Source organism: Propithecus coquereli, unplaced genomic scaffold (assembly GCF_000956105.1).
Source record: "Propithecus coquereli isolate 6110/MARCELLA unplaced genomic scaffold, Pcoq_1.0 Scaffold298, whole genome shotgun sequence".
Lineage (NCBI taxonomy): Eukaryota > Metazoa > Chordata > Mammalia > Primates > Indriidae > Propithecus > Propithecus coquereli.
Genome location: NW_012148596.1, coordinates 433,006 through 450,778, shown reverse-complemented (window position 1 = coordinate 450,778; position 17,773 = coordinate 433,006). Strand labels below are relative to the sequence as shown.

Below are 17,773 nucleotides of genomic sequence, written 5' to 3'. Positions count from 1 at the left end.
CATGCCTGTAGTCCCAGCTACTCGGGAGGCTGAGGCAGAAGGATTGCTTGAGCCCAGGAGTTTGAGGTTGCTGTGATAGCCCGGGCAACAAAGTGAGACTCTGTCTCAAAAAAAAAAAATAATAAATAAATAAATAAATGAATGAATGTATGTTTTAATAAAGATAAGTGCTAATATTGCAACTGAATGACATGAGGAATAAATCCTGTGTGGATTGCCCAAGGTTCCACAGCTAGAGGTAACCTCTCAATTTTTCAGCATCCTCCCTATAATATGATAATAATAGTACTGCTTCATAGGGTGGTTGTAAAGAATAAAGGTGTTAATACATGAAAGCCACTAAGAACAGTGATTAAATCTTTTTCCAGTGCACCTCAGGAAATGGGAGTGGGGACTGTCTGTTTCCTTCTTGCTCAGCGCTGCACCAGTAGGCGTGAAATTCTAGGGCCTCCGACTGCAGCAGGGAGGACTCAGGGGCCAGGGGCCAGGCCACTCTCCTGTGATAAGGGCCCTGGTCAGTGGAAGAGGACTCCAGTTGACCAAGGTTTCCTGTCAAAACATGAACAGTGCTGCTGATGTGCTTTTGTTGTTACTCTAGGTCTGGTGAGCTGTACCTTCTTTCTAGCAGTGAATGGTCTATATTCTTCTAGCGATGATGTAATCGAATTAACTCCATCAAATTTCAACCGAGAAGTCATTCAAAGTGATAGTTTGTGGCTTGTAGAATTCTATGCTCCATGGTAAGTAGTACAAAGTAGTTGTAGATTATTTATAGTACTTTGTAAAATTGGGAGAATGCTCTGTAAAAATCTGATTTTGCTAAATCATCTAGTTTATCTAGCTTACTGCTTGTTTAAAAGAAGTAGAGGAGAGGAAAATGGGAACTCCACAAAATGTCTACTCTATTAAAGGCCAAAAAGATTGAGTCTTTTTTTTTTTAAGTGTTTAAAATAGCTAATTGTTGCAAGAAAGAAAAAACCTTATAATTTTAAGATCTATCCTTTGATGAGTTGATGGGGATAGAAGAGAGACTAGTAAGAAAGAATCTTGAGCAAAGGAAAGGGAAGAACCAGTGATTGACTTATTTTGTTTCTTAAAGGGGATTGTTTCCTGAAGTAATTAGAAAATCTGTTTTAACTCAAAAATTCTTCTCTTGCCTTACATTCATTGCTGGAAAAACCCTTGTAGGGTAAAGGGGTAATCACCATTGAAATTAATGGTACAAAATTATATATAGTCACAATACAGTATTGTACTAATTATTTGTGTAGTTAGTGCATTTAGTGCAAAAAAAAAAAAAATACACCAAATAGAAGAGACAAATCAGTGGAAACTATGCAAGATGTACATGAGGCCGTCTCTGCTGCGAACTAGCAGGCCACAGTATCCTGAGAGGAGAACCAAACCCCAGCCAACTGTGTATCTGTAAAGATGAAATGTATAGTGATATGAAATCCAAGGAGTCCTTTTAAATGTTAACAGTGCCTTGAATAAGGGATAGTAAATGAAATTCTCAGTCAAATTCTTGTAACCTGAATGGGTGAATTTTACGTTTCCCTGATGAGAGTTTTTCCTTTATTGCTTTAATTTTTTTCTTTGGAAGACCATGAAACTGAGTTTTAGAAAGTAAATGCCAGTCTTCATGGACTGTTTTCACTGAATGTTTAGTGTAGCAAATTGAGGTAAACCCCGGTCCCGCTTTTTTTTTTTTTTTTTTTTTTTTAGGAGACATTTTAGGTCTCACTGTGTCACTGAGGCTGGAGGAGTGCAGTAGCATGATCATAGCTCACTGCAGCCTCCAACTCCTGAGCTCAAGTGGTCCTCCTGCCTCAGCTTTCCAGAGTGCTGGGATAATAGGTGTGAGCTTCTGTACCCAGCCTAAAACCCTCTATTTTAAAAGTTTATTCTACCACATTGTGAATCCTGTTCACCTTAATGTCTTTACTGTTTTTTAAAGACTCCTATGTTTTTTGTTAAATCAGAAATGCTAATTCTGTATGAGTTGTCTCAATTATATTGTTAACAGTAAATGTACAAACAGTACATTGTACAGAGTTGTACAAACTGTTATATTGTTGAATGCCTTTGTGTGCAGTTTTTACAAATTTGACTTTTTATCATTTATGGCATGGTAATTGACCTTGTTTCTGAGTGCTGCAAATACAAGAGAATATACCTCGTTCTAAAACTATCTCAGCATAATTGAGAAGGCAGGATCTGGATCTGTAGTTAATTGTTACTGTGCTGGCAGAGTTTTACTTCATAGCGTTGTGGGTAAGAGAATGGTTAGAGCAGGTGCTTTTAACCTCTTTGTGCTTGGACTCCTTTGGCAGCTTGGTAAAGGCCTTGAATTCTTTCTTAGAATAAAAGATTTTACATTTTTAAATAACGCATATAGGATCACAAAGGATGAAATACGGTTATCAAAAGATTAAAATAAATTCGATATGGTAATTTATTAATAGTACAGTAAATACAGGTTGAGTATCCCTTATTCAAAATGCCTGGGACCAGAAATGTTTCAGATGTCAGATATTTTTGAATTTTGTAATATTTGCATTACACTTAACCAGTAGAGCATCCCTAACCCAAAATCTGAAATGGTCTAATGAGCGTTTCCTTCTAGTGTCATGTTGGCAATCAAAAAATTTCAGATTTTAGAGCATTTCACTCTTTGGATGATTGATGCTCAACCTGTCCCAAGATCCAGCAGCAGATCTAACATTTACCATAATTCCACATAGTGATGGGTACAAACTGTTTCTGAAACACCGGTAGTGGTGATGTGAAAATAGCTGTGATTTTTATTCATGACAAAGTCACAAGTACTTATCAACTATGGATAATTTAAGAAAATTCTTAATTTCAATTACAGATTAGTGAAAATAGAGACTTTTTCCCCCTATCCACATTCATAGACCTCCTAAGTTTTTATACATCAGCCTTTTGGGAACCTGGACCCCAGGTGAAGAACCTCTGGGTTAGAATGGATGCTATGTTTATAAATTTATGTGGCATTTTGATCTATCTGCGGATCAAAATTGCCTAACATTCAAATTGAAGGGGGTGTGGGTTCTGACATTCTCTGATTTGAATCTTCCTTTCTTAGATAAACTGAAATTAAAGAGACAAAACCCTGCAACACTTTGACTCCTGGGCTTCTGGATATCTCACCTAAGCAACAAAACATACTATATATAAATATTTAGAAATAGCATTTCAGGACATTCCCCTGAAAGATGCTGACTTCAAATACTGGGATTGAGTTTAGGCCCCTGTGGAAGGTGATATTACATGGTGATTAAGAATGTAGTGTTTAGGCCGGGCGCGGTGGCTCACGCCTGTAATCCTAGCTCTCTGGGAGGCCGAGGTGGGTGGATTGTTTGAGCTCAGGAGTTCGAAACCAGCCTGAGCAAGAGCGAGACCCTGTCTCTACTAAAAATAGAAAGAAATTAATCAGACAACTAAAAATATATAGAAAAAATTAGCCGGGCATGGTGGCACATGCCTGTAGTCCCAGCTACTCGGGAGGCTGAGGCAGAAGGATCGCTTGAGCCCAGGAGTTTGAGGTTGCTGTGAGCTAGGTTGACGCCACGGCACTCACTCTAGCCCGGGCAACACAGTGAGACTCTGTCTCAAAAAAAAAAAAAAAAAAGAATGTAGTGTTTAGAATCAAAAACTTGTCAGGAACTCTGTGGCTGTGCTTTGGGGTAAATTTCTTCTCAGCATCCATTTCATCATCTGGAAGATGAAAATAACAATAGGCCCTGCCTTTAGCTTTATGCTGATTAAATGAAATCCCCTATAAAAAGTTTCATCATGGTCCTGCCACGTGGCGTTCGCTCATTAGTTCCTTAGAGACCTAATTAGAAGAGTGTTTACTTTGTTTAAAAAGGATCGAATCACTTATGGATAAATAAACTATGGTATCTGCATACAATGGATGTTACACAGAAATGAAAATGAACAGTATAGCTACTTACGTCGATAAGTGGTAAAAGCATAACAGGTTGGTGTGCATATCATCTTTTAGAGGCAGTTATCTGTGCTGCCTTTCACAATAGTATTTTCTAAATACTGGTATCTACAAGGTTAAGGTTGTCTTTTCTTGTGTTCTTGTCTTCCTTTCCCCTCCCTTCCCCCTACCCCACTCACTCACATCACCATCTTGTGTCACGTCATGTGCGTTTCAGCTTGTTAGGCTCACTAACCTGGGTGTATGTGTGCCTTTCTAACTCCAGCAGCTGTTTGTGAGAGCTGGAGAGCACTGAGCCATAGGCACAGGAGAGCCAGGCCAGATGCCTCTTCTATAAAATGCAAAGGCTGGACTGGATCAGGGAATATCAAACCTTAATAGGTTTAAGAATCACACGTAGAACTTACTAAAATACAGTTTCCTTCTCTAAGAACTTTGTGTTGATGGGGCCCAAGAATCTGCATTTTTCTTAGCCTTACAGTTCCACACGTTGAGGCTTACTGGATCAGATAAATTCTAAAGGGCCTGTTCAGGTACAGAGCTACAGATAATAGGGATTATTTAAACTCTTTAAATATGATTTAACTGAGCAGTAATTTGGAAGCTTTTTTTTTTTAGGAAGATAATCAAAAATGATTGCCGTAAGTAATAAAATGGTGAGCCTCTTCAGGTCACTGATGCTGTTTTATTAGTGCTTGTCCTCTGCAAGCCCCCACCAGGGCATCTCACTCAGTAGACCATTGATGGGTTATTTTTTTATTATTATTATTTTTTTTTCTACTGAATTTTTGAATTCTTTGAATTGAGGATCAAAGGCTTTAACTGTTGCCTTATTTGTGTTTTCTTCCCCCAAAAGGTGTGGTCACTGCCAGAGGTTAACACCAGAATGGAAGAAAGCAGCAACTGCGTTAAAAGTAAGTTTTTAAGATTTCCGTGATATGAATTTTAAACATTCACCTGTGTATGTTTAAATAAGTATGCAGATGGGTTTAAGGTCCAGTAGGAAGCTGATTTGCATATCAAAGTTCAAAATGCTGGTTCTGTTGCCAAAATCATGTAGAGAACAAGGGGATAATAGACATTTTAATTTTTATGTTTGTTTTTGTTCATTTTGTTTCCCAGATAAATGACATAATTACTGTCAGCCATGCCAACTCTGTGAGCTGCAGAGTTCCCTTCCTGGGCTGACTGACATTTCACCTGTTGTTCCATTTAAGATTCTCTTCTGGTATTCAAGGCTAAGCCCTTGTTGACTCTATCGGCAAGCTTCACCCTGCCCTTATACCTTGTCTCTGAGTCTACATGAAGCAGGTGATGGGTTCTTGTGAAATCCGTTCTAGTTGAAAGAAAATTTTATATTCCCACAGGATGTTGTAAAAGTTGGTGCAGTTGATGTGGATAAACATCAGTCCCTGGGAGGTCAGTATGGTGTTCAGGGATTCCCTACCATCAAGATTTTTGGATCCAACAAAAACACACCAGAAGATTACCAGGGTAAGGGCTTTGACTGCTCCCTTCCCCTGGTGGGAGGGAACCTAGGACTCTGTAGCTTATTAGTCCTGCTACGTTCAGGTCTTTACACCTCTTTGTACCTGAATTTCCTTATCTGTAAGCAGTAGAGAGTGATTCCTACCCCTCTGAGTTGTTCTGACAATTAAATATGTGTCATACAGGTAAAAGTCTTATGCTGACTTTGGCCCACACTGCCCTAGCAGTGATAGAGTGATAGTGTCCTATACTACCCTCCTATCTTTCTCATTACCTTTATTTAAGATTTAATGAAGATCTACAAGTGTTTTTATTTTTGCTCTAATCTCTCTTTTACTGTAGGAGAAGGGTCTAATGTATCAGTGTAACATATCAATGTGAAAAAGAAGACCCTGTGATTGGAAAGTCATTTTAAACTGCTGGTACTACTAGGGAGTATTTTATCCATGACTTCATGCCTTGTAAACATATACAGCATTTGAATATTCTATTGATAATAAATAGGTACCACAAGTTCTTCATTTTGAGACAAGTAAATTGTTAGTATCTGCTGTAAATCATTGAAGCAACTAAACATAGAATTCTGACTCTGGACCTTTAAGGCTAAATGTTATTTCAGTCACACTAGTCTTTTTTTGTTTTTTTGTTTTTAAATAGCCAGGGTCTCGCTTTGTTGCCCAGGCTGGACTCAAACTCCTGGGCTGAAGCAATCTCCCACCTCAGCCTCCTGGGTGGCTGGGACTGCAGGCACCATTGCTATTCTTTGATAGAATAGTCCTGTTATTTAATTTATTTAATAAGATATCACAAACATATTGTCATATTTAAGATAATCAGAATTGCTGGGTTGGGCCAGAATCCATGGTCCTAATAAAAGTATTGGGCATAATATATTCAAACCTTAAGTTATAGCTAATTTGATATTTTTTTTCTGCTAAATTTAGAGGCAGGGTCTCACTTTGTCACCCAAGCTGGAGTGCAGTGGTGTGACAGTCATAGCTCACTGCAACCTAGAACTCCGGGGCTCAATTGATCCTCCTGCCTCAGCCTCCGAAGTAGCTGGGACTATAGGTTTGTGCCACCACACCCAGCTACAATTTTTTTTTTTTTTTATTTTGTAGAGTCAGGGTCTCGCTGTGTTGCCCAGGCTGGTCTCGAATTCCTGGCCTAAGGTGATCCTCCCACTTCAGCCTCTCCAGGTGCTGGGATTATAGGTGGGAGCCACCATGCCACGCCTAACTTTTTTTTTTTTTTTTAATTTTGTTACATGGGACATATAAGTGACTGAAGTTTGTCTGCCATCTTCAGTTTCACTGTGTCAGCAGTACAAGTTTGTGGGGTGGGTAGGAGAATCAGCATCATAGTAAAACAAAGAGTAACTGTTTTATCAGTACTTGGTATCTTATGCGGGATCCAGCTGATAGAAAACGGGATGGGGGAGGGTATAGAATCTGTCAGTTGTGTACTTGGAAGGCAGCACATCTTGGGTTAACGCTGGTTTCTCCACACTCTGGCCTTGTATCTGAACAGTACTTAGTCTCTTCTTTATAAAATGGGGGTGTGAAAACTTATCTGAGGCTATCAGAAGCTTAATTGAAATGGTACATGTAAAGCATATGAGACAAATACTTGGTAAATACCAGTGTCGTTGGCACATCTCCAAGCTAGCAGTCAGAATACCTGAGGATGTGGCCTTGGACACATTGTCTCTGCTAGACTCCCTAGCTCAAAAGTTCTACGGAATGATCTCTCTCATTTTTCTGAGTAAACATCTTTTTTTCTGCTTGTGAATAATAATTTGTTATAGTTTTGCTAACTTGTAAAAAATTGCACATTTGGTGCATTGGGCCTGCTGCTGCTTTGGGACATAACCCCACCTATTTGTGTACTGTCGGTGGCTGCTCTCACCCCAGAACAGCAGAGTTGAGTAGTTGCTCTAGACAGTATGGCCTGTAAAGCTGAAAATAGGTACATCTGGCCCTTTACAGAAAGTTTGCCAACTGCTGGTCTAGAGTGAGAAAACTCCCTTTTTTCCAGTATAGTTCTTGATTTGGCATGTGTCCAAATAAAGCCGGGGAGAGGGGCACTGGTTCAGAAGATGGGGACATCTGACAGAGAAAAGGAGCAGAAGGCTCTTGTACGTGGAGGCGTGCCCTTTCGTGTTGGGAAGTAACATGTTTGGTCTCACCCAGGGGTGCGGTACATGATTATCTGGACTGCCGAGCGTTGCTATGCTGTATCTTCTTTCTATCGTCAGGTCTGAGGTGTTCTCAAGAGTTCTTTCTCTTCCTGGGCAATTTGAATAGAAAACTTTTAAAAAAAGAAAGAAAGAAAGGTAGATGAAACTTTCTAAAGTTTCTGTTAGAGTTTTGCCTTTGAACTCTGAAGGAAGCACACAGCATATATTATCCCTGTGCTTCTGTGGCAGTTAATAGCCCCCGACTCTTTCTTAAGCATGTGGTTTTTGGTAAACTTCCAGACTGTTATCATCTTGCCTCATTGAGTTTTAATACAGGTTTGTTACTTTTTATATTAGGATTAAGTTTAGCTTAACAGTGTTTTAGGTAAAAAAGAAGAAGCCTGAATTGGTTTCCAGTTACTTAGCTTCAAAGACACCTCATATCCTACTTTTGCCAATCTTTTCTGTTCCATATCATAGAATAGTTCCTTCTGTATTTGGAAGTTTCCCCTACTTTCCTAACTAGATATTAAGCTTCTTATTCATCCGTATACGTGTTACATGTTCAGAAAACATTTGGGAATTTTTCTCATTAGTAGGTGGTATTTACAGGTGATGAACAAGGGGTTCTTGTTCATACTAACAACATAAAACTGAAGACAAGAAGTTGGTTTTCCAAGTGTAAAGTCTAGTGCAAAATACATTCTGGAGAGAAAGCGTGCTCTGCCATAAGTACATGTGTTGGCAGATATGTGTCACACCAGGTGAAGCTGGCAGTTACGTAAAGGTGCAAGTCTCAGTATTGTCAGGCAGATGTGCCGAAGGCTGGGCTGAAGACCGCCTGCCACCCGATCACCTGCCCGTCCTGTTTCCTGTAGGTGGCAGAACTGGTGAAGCCATTGTAGATGCTGCACTCAGTGCTCTGCGCCAGCTCGTGAAGGATCGCCTCGGGGGAAGGAGTGGTGGATATAGTTCTGGAAAACAAGTAAGGCAGTGTAATGTCAGTTTTTAATGTGTGTCATAATTTTGAAGCCTGGGTGGTATGGACTCTTTATAGAAAACAGGTTTTTTGTTTTTTAACTGATGAACTTCCAATTTAAAGATAATAAGGAGTCGGCTCAGCTGATCCCAGAGGGAGTCAGCCACCCAGCCTGCTCATTTAGCTTCCCCAGAACCACTGTTGCAATAGCCATTCAGTCCAAGGGCATCTTACCACACCTGCAGTCCAAGTACCGAGCCTCTGGATCGGCTTCCTGGGCCCAGGGCTGATACAGAAGATTGTGGACACAGTGGGGAAGCGCTCCAGGCTGGAGGAGCCGGGCACTGGCATCCCATGGCATTCGTGAGTCCAGAGTGGAGAGGGTTGGACAGGCTCTCCTAGATTGACTTTGGCAAGCACTGATGAAATTTGGGTGACTTGGCCTAAATCTGTGGCAATCAGCCCTAAATCCATGGAAAATTCTACACAAAAGGATAGGGAAGAAGAGGAAGGAAGCTCCTATTCCTTGGACTGGTGTTTTAGATGCCCTGGTATGAAATCTGAAGCTTAATTTTCATGTACCTATGTTCTTGTGAAAAGACATTAAATTAAAGATACATGTAAATATAATGTGGGCCTTTACTCTTTTAGGAGATCAGTAAAGCCAGCTTCTTTATACAGTCTTAGAGCTTATGCAAAGATTTCACGTTCTTGCCTTTTATTTCAAACTTAGACATTTAAAGAGCACAGTTGCCTAGCCCCCTGCCCCTGCCATGACTTTTAGTTTGGCAACAGAAAGCAATGTAACAGTATTGTCTCCTGCGTAGGTTTAGTACTGAAGAAAGTTCTTTGAAAAAGAAAATGGCTAAATGTTTTTAGCTTCCTTGAATGGTGGGGACTTTATCTATGAAAAGGTGGAACTGTAGTTAACTTATGGCATCCTGGGATGAAGCAGCAGCTATGCTTGAGTCTGAATTAAAACAGTGTTTATTAGGGTGGCTCTTTGAGCCATGTTGAGGTTTCTCTTAATAAAATAGCAGGTGATAGAATTCAGGTAGAGGTTATAACTATGTTGACTGTTGGCAATTGTTTGAAAGTAAAGACTATTTACCAAGCAAAAACAGTAATATTAAGGAATGAACCCAATTTGAATAAAACAGTTGACACTATTTGCTAAAGAAAAACTCAAAAACTTCATTAAGATGTAGAAGTGGTCATTGTTTTTGAATTTAAAATTGGAAAAGTTCTTTTTGGCCAAGTTACAGTTTGATGTTTAATGTCATAAATGACAGGGGAGAGGTGATAGTTCAAGTAAGAAGGACGTGATTGAGCTAACGGACGACAACTTTGATAAAAATGTCCTTGACAGTGAAGACGTTTGGATGGTTGAGTTTTACGCTCCTTGGTGTGGACACTGCAAAAAGTAAGTGCTTGGACCAAGCAGTCTGTTCGGTCTCAGTGATTTCAGAACGTTCATCTAGCTCGTTTTGAAAGAGCTGAACTAGATAATAGGTGCTCTCCAAGGTCTGCTTCAGGAAAAACTTTAAATGAATGTTAAGCATTGACATTGATGCCAAGAGTTTGCACTCTTGTATTTTCAAAGATTAACGGGGGCGGGCTGATGTCCAGATTTGGGAAGTGTCGTGAATGCCTGGGAGGCGAATGTGAAGCGTTTAGCATCATCATATCTTCATAAAGCTACAAAATGTTTTCCAGGTGCGATACAACTGGCGATTGGGCAGAAGTGCACAGATCAGTTAGGAAGTATTTGTGCTGTGAGTTAAAATGCACTTTTAATAAATACAAATATTTCTCGATAGCCTAGAGCCAGAATGGGCTGCTGCAGCTTCAGAGGTGAAAGAACAAACAAAAGGAAAAGTGAAACTGGCAGCTGTGGACGCCACGGTCAATCAGGTTCTAGCCTCCCGATACGGGGTGAGTGTGTTCTAAGGCTCATTTCTTTGTGAATTATGTGGTATTTTCAGCTGTTACTTCATCCACTATTCCAGGCCTCCCTATGAGGTAAGAGGGGAGGTGTTTAACCATTATGTAAATGAACAGCTTAAGTCACTTTGTTATCACAACACGTCTGGAACTCAGGACTGTGGATTTTTTCCTGCAGTATTACATTGCTTCCACTGTGTGCTTAATGGGATGTTTCGGTTTGCCCAAGCTTTTTCAAGTTGTTCATATGGCTTTTGAAAGTTGGTCCATTTGTCCAAGAACAGAGACTTTGTATTGATTATATACCCAGGGCTTACGGATGATTTCACTAACCTTGACAGTCAGACTGTTAACCACCCCTGATTGATGGACCTCTGTGAGTCATCCCTTTCACATTGATGCAGGCTGGGGAATAGTTTTATTACATTAAATTACCTATAAGGTGGTTTTAGAAATATAAAGATTGTGTTATTTTATATTAAATGTTAATTAGATTTTGTACTCTGATTTTTTTTTTTTTTTTTTTTTAACAGATTAGGGGCTTTCCTACAATCAAGATATTTCAGAAAGGCGAGTCTCCTGTGGATTATGATGGTGGGCGGACCAGATCCGACATAGTGTCCCGGGCTCTTGATTTGTTTTCTGATAACGCCCCACCTCCTGAGCTGCTTGAGGTAAACTGTTTCATGTGCTGGTAGTGAGGATAGCTTTTTTGGTCTAATAGTGAAGAACATTAAAGCGGTCATGGTACTGTTTCTGTCTGTCCACATTAAGCTCTTTCCTTTTTCTTTTCTTTTTGTTTTGGTTTGTTTTTAGAGACAGGGTCTCGCTCTGTCACCCAGGCTGGAGTGCAGTGATACGATCATAGCTCGTTGGAACAAACTCCTGGGCTCAAGTGATCCTGCTGTCTCAGCCTCCCAAGTAGCTTGGACTACAAGTGTGTGCCTTCACAGCCAGCTATTTTTTTAATTTTTTTGTAGAGACATGGCGTCTTGCTACGTTGCCAGGCTGGTCTTAAACTCCTGGCCTCAAGCAGCCCTCCCACCTCAGCCTCCCAAAGAGCTGGGATTACAGGCATGAGCCACTGCACTTGGCAGCAATCTTCTTTTATGGAGCATTACTGTTGGTGTTTCTATTCAAGGAAGTATTGTTTGAGAGAAGTCTGTCCATCTCTTTAATTACAGTGACGGTGCTGAGTCTGTTTTCAAGCTTACTTTTTGGGTGCTGTACTGTGCAGACTTCCAACCCTCCCTTGTCTTCTGGGTCCCATAGATAATCAACGAGGATGTCGCCAAGAGGACTTGTGAGGAGCATCAGCTCTGTGTCGTGGCCGTGCTGCCCCACATCCTCGATACTGGTAAGATAAACAGAAATAGTTTCCCATTAGTTCTACAGTAGGTGCCCTGAGAACTTTTCTTAAATGAATTGATTAATTATATGGACTCCTTTATTTTTACCTTTAAAACTTTCTTTCTGGTTAAATCAGGAGCTGCAGGCAGAAATTCTTACTTGGAAGTTCTTCTGAAGTTGGCAGACAAATACAAAAAGAAAATGTGGGGGTAAGTTACTAAGCCTGTTGTCTCAGTGTCATTTACACAGGCGGGCACAGGGCTTCTTGAGAGAGGTTCCCTCCGTGTTTGCTGTAGGATGTGTCCTGAGTTCGCTTTCCATGTGTTTTTATTTAAGATATGAAAATAATTATCGTCTAGGAGGAAAAGAAGTAACGTAGCACTCTTACTGTAGGATACGTACTTTCTCCACAGCATGCCTTACTGTCGTGGGAATCTTACTGTAAGTGGTAGTTGGGGATCCAGGCCAGCAAGGAAACAGTGATGGAGCTGACTCCTGGTGTGGCCTTCGAGGGCTGGATAAAGAAAGAGGCAGTGGAAGCACATTTCCTCACTCTTCGGAGGAAGGCCTGCATCTAGGCACGTTTTTAACACACTGACTACCACACTAGAAAGCAAATTTTTTTCTTTGGGGCCACAGTATTATATTATGAAAATAGAATAAAAACTTCAAAAATAAGATCCTTATAATTTAATGAAAAATGTTATTTTTTAAATTGTTTTCTGTGTTTATTTCAATAAAAAAGTAATATAAAAACTTAAAAATTTGTAATGTAAAAAGTTATGTGAAAACTTGAAAAATAGTGCATAAAGTGTTTTTCTTGTCAGAGTTATGTCTAATTTAAAGGTAAACATAAATAGAAAAATGAAATTTATTGACTTCTGTTCATTTAATCCACATTTTTAGAATTAAATTGTCAATATTAATTGTAACAGTAGGCTGGGTACGGTGGCTCACACCTGTAATCCTAGTACTCTGGGAGGCTGAGGTGGGAGGATTGCTTGAGCTCAGGAGTTCGAGACCAGCCTGAGCAAGAGCGAGACCCTGTCACTCTATTTATTAAAAAAAAAAAAATTGTAACAATAACATCAATAAATAAGATTTTCATGAACCAGTTGCAGGGTTTTGCCCAGGGCGCCACCCATCATGTAATATGTATGCTACAGCAGGGCAGTGTGAGTTACATATGCTCCACAAGGCCTGTGCTCAAAACTAGTGTGAGTTAAATACAATTCACGTGACAGTTAATGTGTTAAAATAAAGTATGTCTTATATATGTCCTTCCCATTGATATTTCTGCTTCCCATCCTGGGAATCCATTGCTTTCCCTGTGCCCACTGCCCCCACCAGCTTTCGTGACCTTGCTCCTCCCCCATCAGTCCCACAGTGTTTGTTACGCCTGCAGAACGCAAGAGTGTGGGTAGTGACCCAGACAAGCTGGTGGCATTTCAGGTAACAAGACAGGAAAAATTCATGTAGTTTAGTGGATGGTATTTTGGGGACTGAGGACAAAGCTGTCTTAAAGACAGACTAGCCCATTCAGAGACTTCTGGAGTGAGTTGTGGGCAACACAAGTGAGGAACTGTGGTTACTTGGGAGCACATCTAGATTACATTATTATAAAAACTAATCTTTTGTTTTTGATTTCTTACTAATTTCATTCCATAAAATATTTGAAGTGTAATCTTTTGTTCTTTAATTAAGATCTACTAGTTAGATTCTAAGTAATTTAAAAGACATCTTTGTCCTTAAAAATCAGTCTGCTTTTCTAGGTGGCTGTGGACAGAAGCTGGAGCCCAGAGTGAACTTGAGAACGCGCTGGGCATTGGAGGGTTTGGGTACCCCGCCATGGCCGCCATCAATGCGCGCAAGATGAAGTTTGCTCTGCTGAAAGGGTCTTTCAGTGAACAAGGCATTAACGAGTTTCTCAGGTAATGTCTTATTTTCTTGAGTGTTTATTTTTTCTGTCTGTTTCTGTTACGGTTTTTGGTTTAACACTAGGTGTATAATTCCAAAATAAATGGAATTATTTTGCATTTGAATTTTCAGAAAATTGGATGTTTATAAATTAGAGTTGTTAAATCATCTTCCTGTATGCTGTTCTCTTTTCCCTGGAAATAATCTACATGGTGGATGAGGAGAAAGCTTTGCTGCCCTCAGGCCACCCTGCATGCCATCTGTGCACCTGGCACTGGGCTCTTTCTGATTCCCTAAAGGTCTCACAGGGGCTAGAGGCAGCTCTGTCTCACCCATTCCCGCCCTTTGTACTCCTGACCTCAGGTGATCTGGTTTCCATCTGGGCACTTGGCTTTGGAATGCAGTTGCTTGAAAATGGGTGTACTTAAGTTACTCCAACAGTGTGCAAACATCATGATAGGTTCTCAAACTTAAAAAACAATTTCTAGAGCTCTCTATCCTGCTCTGCCATTCAGCTCATTCTAAAACTGACTTAATCATCTTTTAGGCAAGTACAAGAGATTGTGTTCCCAACTCTTGCTTTCTTCCTTGTTCATTTCTCAGCTGCTGTGTGAAAGATATTCAGCTCACAGAAGGTAGTTCAGAGGGTTATGATGAGTAATGAGTAGTAAGAATAACGTTTGAAAGTCTGCACTGCTTTTGCTGCCAGCCCTCCTACTTAACACACAAGTATTAATATGCGCTTGTGCTGTGTGGAGAGCAGAGGCTCTGCAGTCAGGTGCCCAGGGTCACAGCTTAGCTCTGCTTTGAGTGGTGACCTGGAGTGAGTAGGAGGCATGGAGAAGCCCCTGCGAGGTCACCTTTAGCCTCTGCCTGGGGTCAGGCCCTGGCTCTTCCTCTTCCAGCTGTCTAACTTTGGGCAAGTGACATAGCTTTCCCACACCTCTGTTTCTTTGTTTTTTAAATGAGATGCTATTATAATAGTACCTCCAGTTTGGGCTGTTGGAGAATTGAAAGAGAGAAATCAGTAGGGACAGCTCAGTGTAGTGCCTCGGACAGAGTAAACATCTGCATGGTAGCTGTTGTTTTTACTACTCTTGATCTTAGCCAAAAGGCTGAGAAGTGATACTAGCTGTTGTTTTTCAGACCGTGTACATTGTGAGGTATATTGTGACTTGGGGAAGGGTATTACATTAAAAGATTTGTTACAAATCATCTCAATTTAGAAATTGTTTAAACAGGTGCAGTGGCTTATGCCTGTAATCCCAGCACTTTGGGAGGGTGAGGCAGGAGGATCACTTGGGAGCCCAAGAATTTGAGACTGCAGTGAGCTATGATCATGCCATTGCACTCCAGCCAGGGTGACAGCGAGACCCCCGTATCTATAAAAATAATAAAAATTTTAAAAATTTAAAGAAAAAAATTGTTTAAACAAAGAAGGGGAGATAAATGTAAGAATCAATAAAATGTGACATCAGAGTATGTGTTTTAGAGTACCTTTTTAGTTTGTATTTTCCCCAAGCATCATAATAAATGGAATCCAAGGTAATCGGTTTTTTTCTTTTTAATGTTTTTCTTTATTATGGAAAATTTTAAATATGTACAAAAGTAGACTAGGCTAAAGGACTTTTTTGTATTTGTTATTTTCAACTTCAGTTACCAACTAATGGTCAACCTTATTTTGTCTACGCACTTCCTCCCCAGTATTTTAAAGCAAGTCCCATTCCATCTCATCTGCACGTTTTAACATGTATCTCGAAAAGACAACTTTCGAAAACAACACAATACCATTATTGCACCTAAAAAATTAGATGATTCAAATTTGTATGGTTTGCGTGATTCGGGTCCCAGTGTGAGTATACGCTGTGGTTGGTCAATATGGTTAAGGAGGTGTTTTCATAAAGAAGTCTGGGACTTGCTTAAGTTTGTGATTGTCATGGAGTTCCATTTATTTAATCACAAAGTTAGAAATTGAATACAGTATTATGTAACATTTTTTTCTAACGGATGTGCTTATTCTGGCCCATTGCCGCCACTACATTTGTAGATTGTTCAGCTTCATTGTTACTAACTTAAATTTCTCTGGGTTGTTTGCTGAACTTACACATATATGCACTGGTAGTATTTTTAGCTTTGGTTTTCCAGTAGCCAGATTACAACAGGTCTGTTGTGTTTTTCACATACAGACATTCACACTTCTCACTGCTAAGCAGATGTGTTGTATGCCAGCCCCCAGCCCGGGGTGTGTTGGAACCAGTCACCTCACTAGTGATGTGCTCTGTACAAGTTCATAGTCTTAGAAAACAGGAGTCATAGGCAGCCTGAGTTCTAGATCAATTTTGATAATTTTTTTTCCGAAGACACCAGTGACTTTGATCATTTTTATGTACTTAATTTGTATTTCAGCAAAAAGCTTTGCTATTTTTAAAAACTTGTTGGCAGCAACTGACTTTATCTGATGCAGAGGACTTAGTCAGGAATGTCACGCCTGGTTGTATTGTTGTCCATGATTGAAAACATAATGTTCTCGAGCTATTTTTCAGGAATATACTGCAGCAAGGGGCGAGAAACGCCTGTACCTAAACCTAGTAAGCAGATTGTGGTTGAAGTGGTTTAGTCATCTGCATCAGCAGTCCATGCGAACGTGTGTTTATTTTGGTCATTTTCCCCTAAGGGAGCTCTCTTTTGGGCGTGGCTCTACGGCTCCGGTGGGAGGCGGGGCTTTCCCCAGCATCAGCGAGAGAGAGCCTTGGGACGGCAAGGATGGTGAGGTGAGTGCCCAGACAGTTCTGTTGTGCCTTCCCAGTCTCTGTAATCTCTGTGCCTGGAAGTCAAGTCTTTGCCGTCAGGCCTAAGCCTTGGCATTCATGAAGTATCCTGACCCGTGGGCCTTTTAAGCGGTTCTTTACTTTCATCTTCCCTATTACACGAAAAAGTGCTTTATGGCATATTTGATATTCTTGACAGACATCCAAGATAAATTGCAATAGCGAGGTTGCTTTCCTGATTATTACCCCTAAAGTGAACATTTAACCTGGAATTCATTTACTTTGTCTTTGAGAAATGTAAAGTTATAGCTTTGAAGTTAGCATTTATTTGTGAACAGTTCTGCCCCACCCTCCTCAAATGAACAAGTTAAATGACTTTCAGTTTTAAAGAGGTAAACGATGTTTGTTATGTTAAAATCATGTTTCATCGGAGTTCTCAGCTTTTCCATCTGTGTAAAAGGGGCAGACGTAAAAGTAGGAAGCAGACTGAGGAGAAACTGGTTTGGAATCTAGAATACCTCTAGAAATTAACTTGCTCTTCTGTAAAATGAGACGTTAACTTTTCAGGGTGTCCCCTGGTCTGTGGTTCTGACAGTGGTTTTCTGTCTCCCAGCTTCCCGTGGAAGACGACATTGACCTCAGTGATGTGGAGCTTGATGACTTAGAGAAGGATGAGTTGTGAGAATGACAGCAGAGGCTTCAAACTGTTTTCTTTTCTTGGGAGCCAGCGGATTTTTCCAGCAGTGAAGGAGCATTCTTTACAATCAGATGAACCTACCAGTGGCCTTTTAAACCAAGAAGTAGCACTTGAATGGTCATTTGAAAACACTGCAACAGTGAACTTTTGCATCTCAAGAAAACATTGAAAAAATTCTATGAATTGTTGTAGCCAGTGAATTGTATTGTATTGTCACATAATATTTTGAAGAAAACTCAGCTGTTGAAAATTTTTTCCTTCCTCTGACTGCTGCTTGAATGAATGTTCTTGGAGGCTGTTTCTTATGTATAGGTTTTTTAATGTGATTCCTTCATTTGAATATTAATGGCTTTTTCCATTAAAGAATTAAACAATATTTTGGACAATGCTGATAAATGTATGAAATTAGTGTCCACATCATAAACTCAGAGTCTGATGTTTAGGCAGTAAATTAATATGATAAGTGACGATACTA

At 40.1% G+C, this 17,773-nt stretch overlaps 1 protein-coding gene across 1 annotated transcript in view; it reads left to right on the top strand.

Moving 5' to 3' along the window:
* The window catches only part of PDIA6 (protein disulfide isomerase family A, member 6), a 23,329-nt gene extending 5,642 nt beyond the window's left edge, over positions 1–17,687 (top strand). Inside the window, exons 2-13 of the mRNA XM_012648903.1 lie at positions 599–740; positions 4,833–4,890; positions 5,344–5,470; positions 8,522–8,628; positions 9,915–10,045; positions 10,443–10,557; positions 11,100–11,240; positions 11,839–11,923; positions 12,053–12,125; positions 13,689–13,847; positions 16,508–16,604; positions 17,215–17,687. Coding sequence (XP_012504357.1) covers positions 599–740; positions 4,833–4,890; positions 5,344–5,470; positions 8,522–8,628; positions 9,915–10,045; positions 10,443–10,557; positions 11,100–11,240; positions 11,839–11,923; positions 12,053–12,125; positions 13,689–13,847; positions 16,508–16,604; positions 17,215–17,283 — 1,304 coding nt within the window. The 3' untranslated portion in view covers positions 17,284–17,687. The remainder of the gene's footprint in view (positions 1–598; positions 741–4,832; positions 4,891–5,343; positions 5,471–8,521; positions 8,629–9,914; positions 10,046–10,442; positions 10,558–11,099; positions 11,241–11,838; positions 11,924–12,052; positions 12,126–13,688; positions 13,848–16,507; positions 16,605–17,214) is intronic.
* The last annotated feature ends 86 nt before the right edge of the window (positions 17,688–17,773 follow it).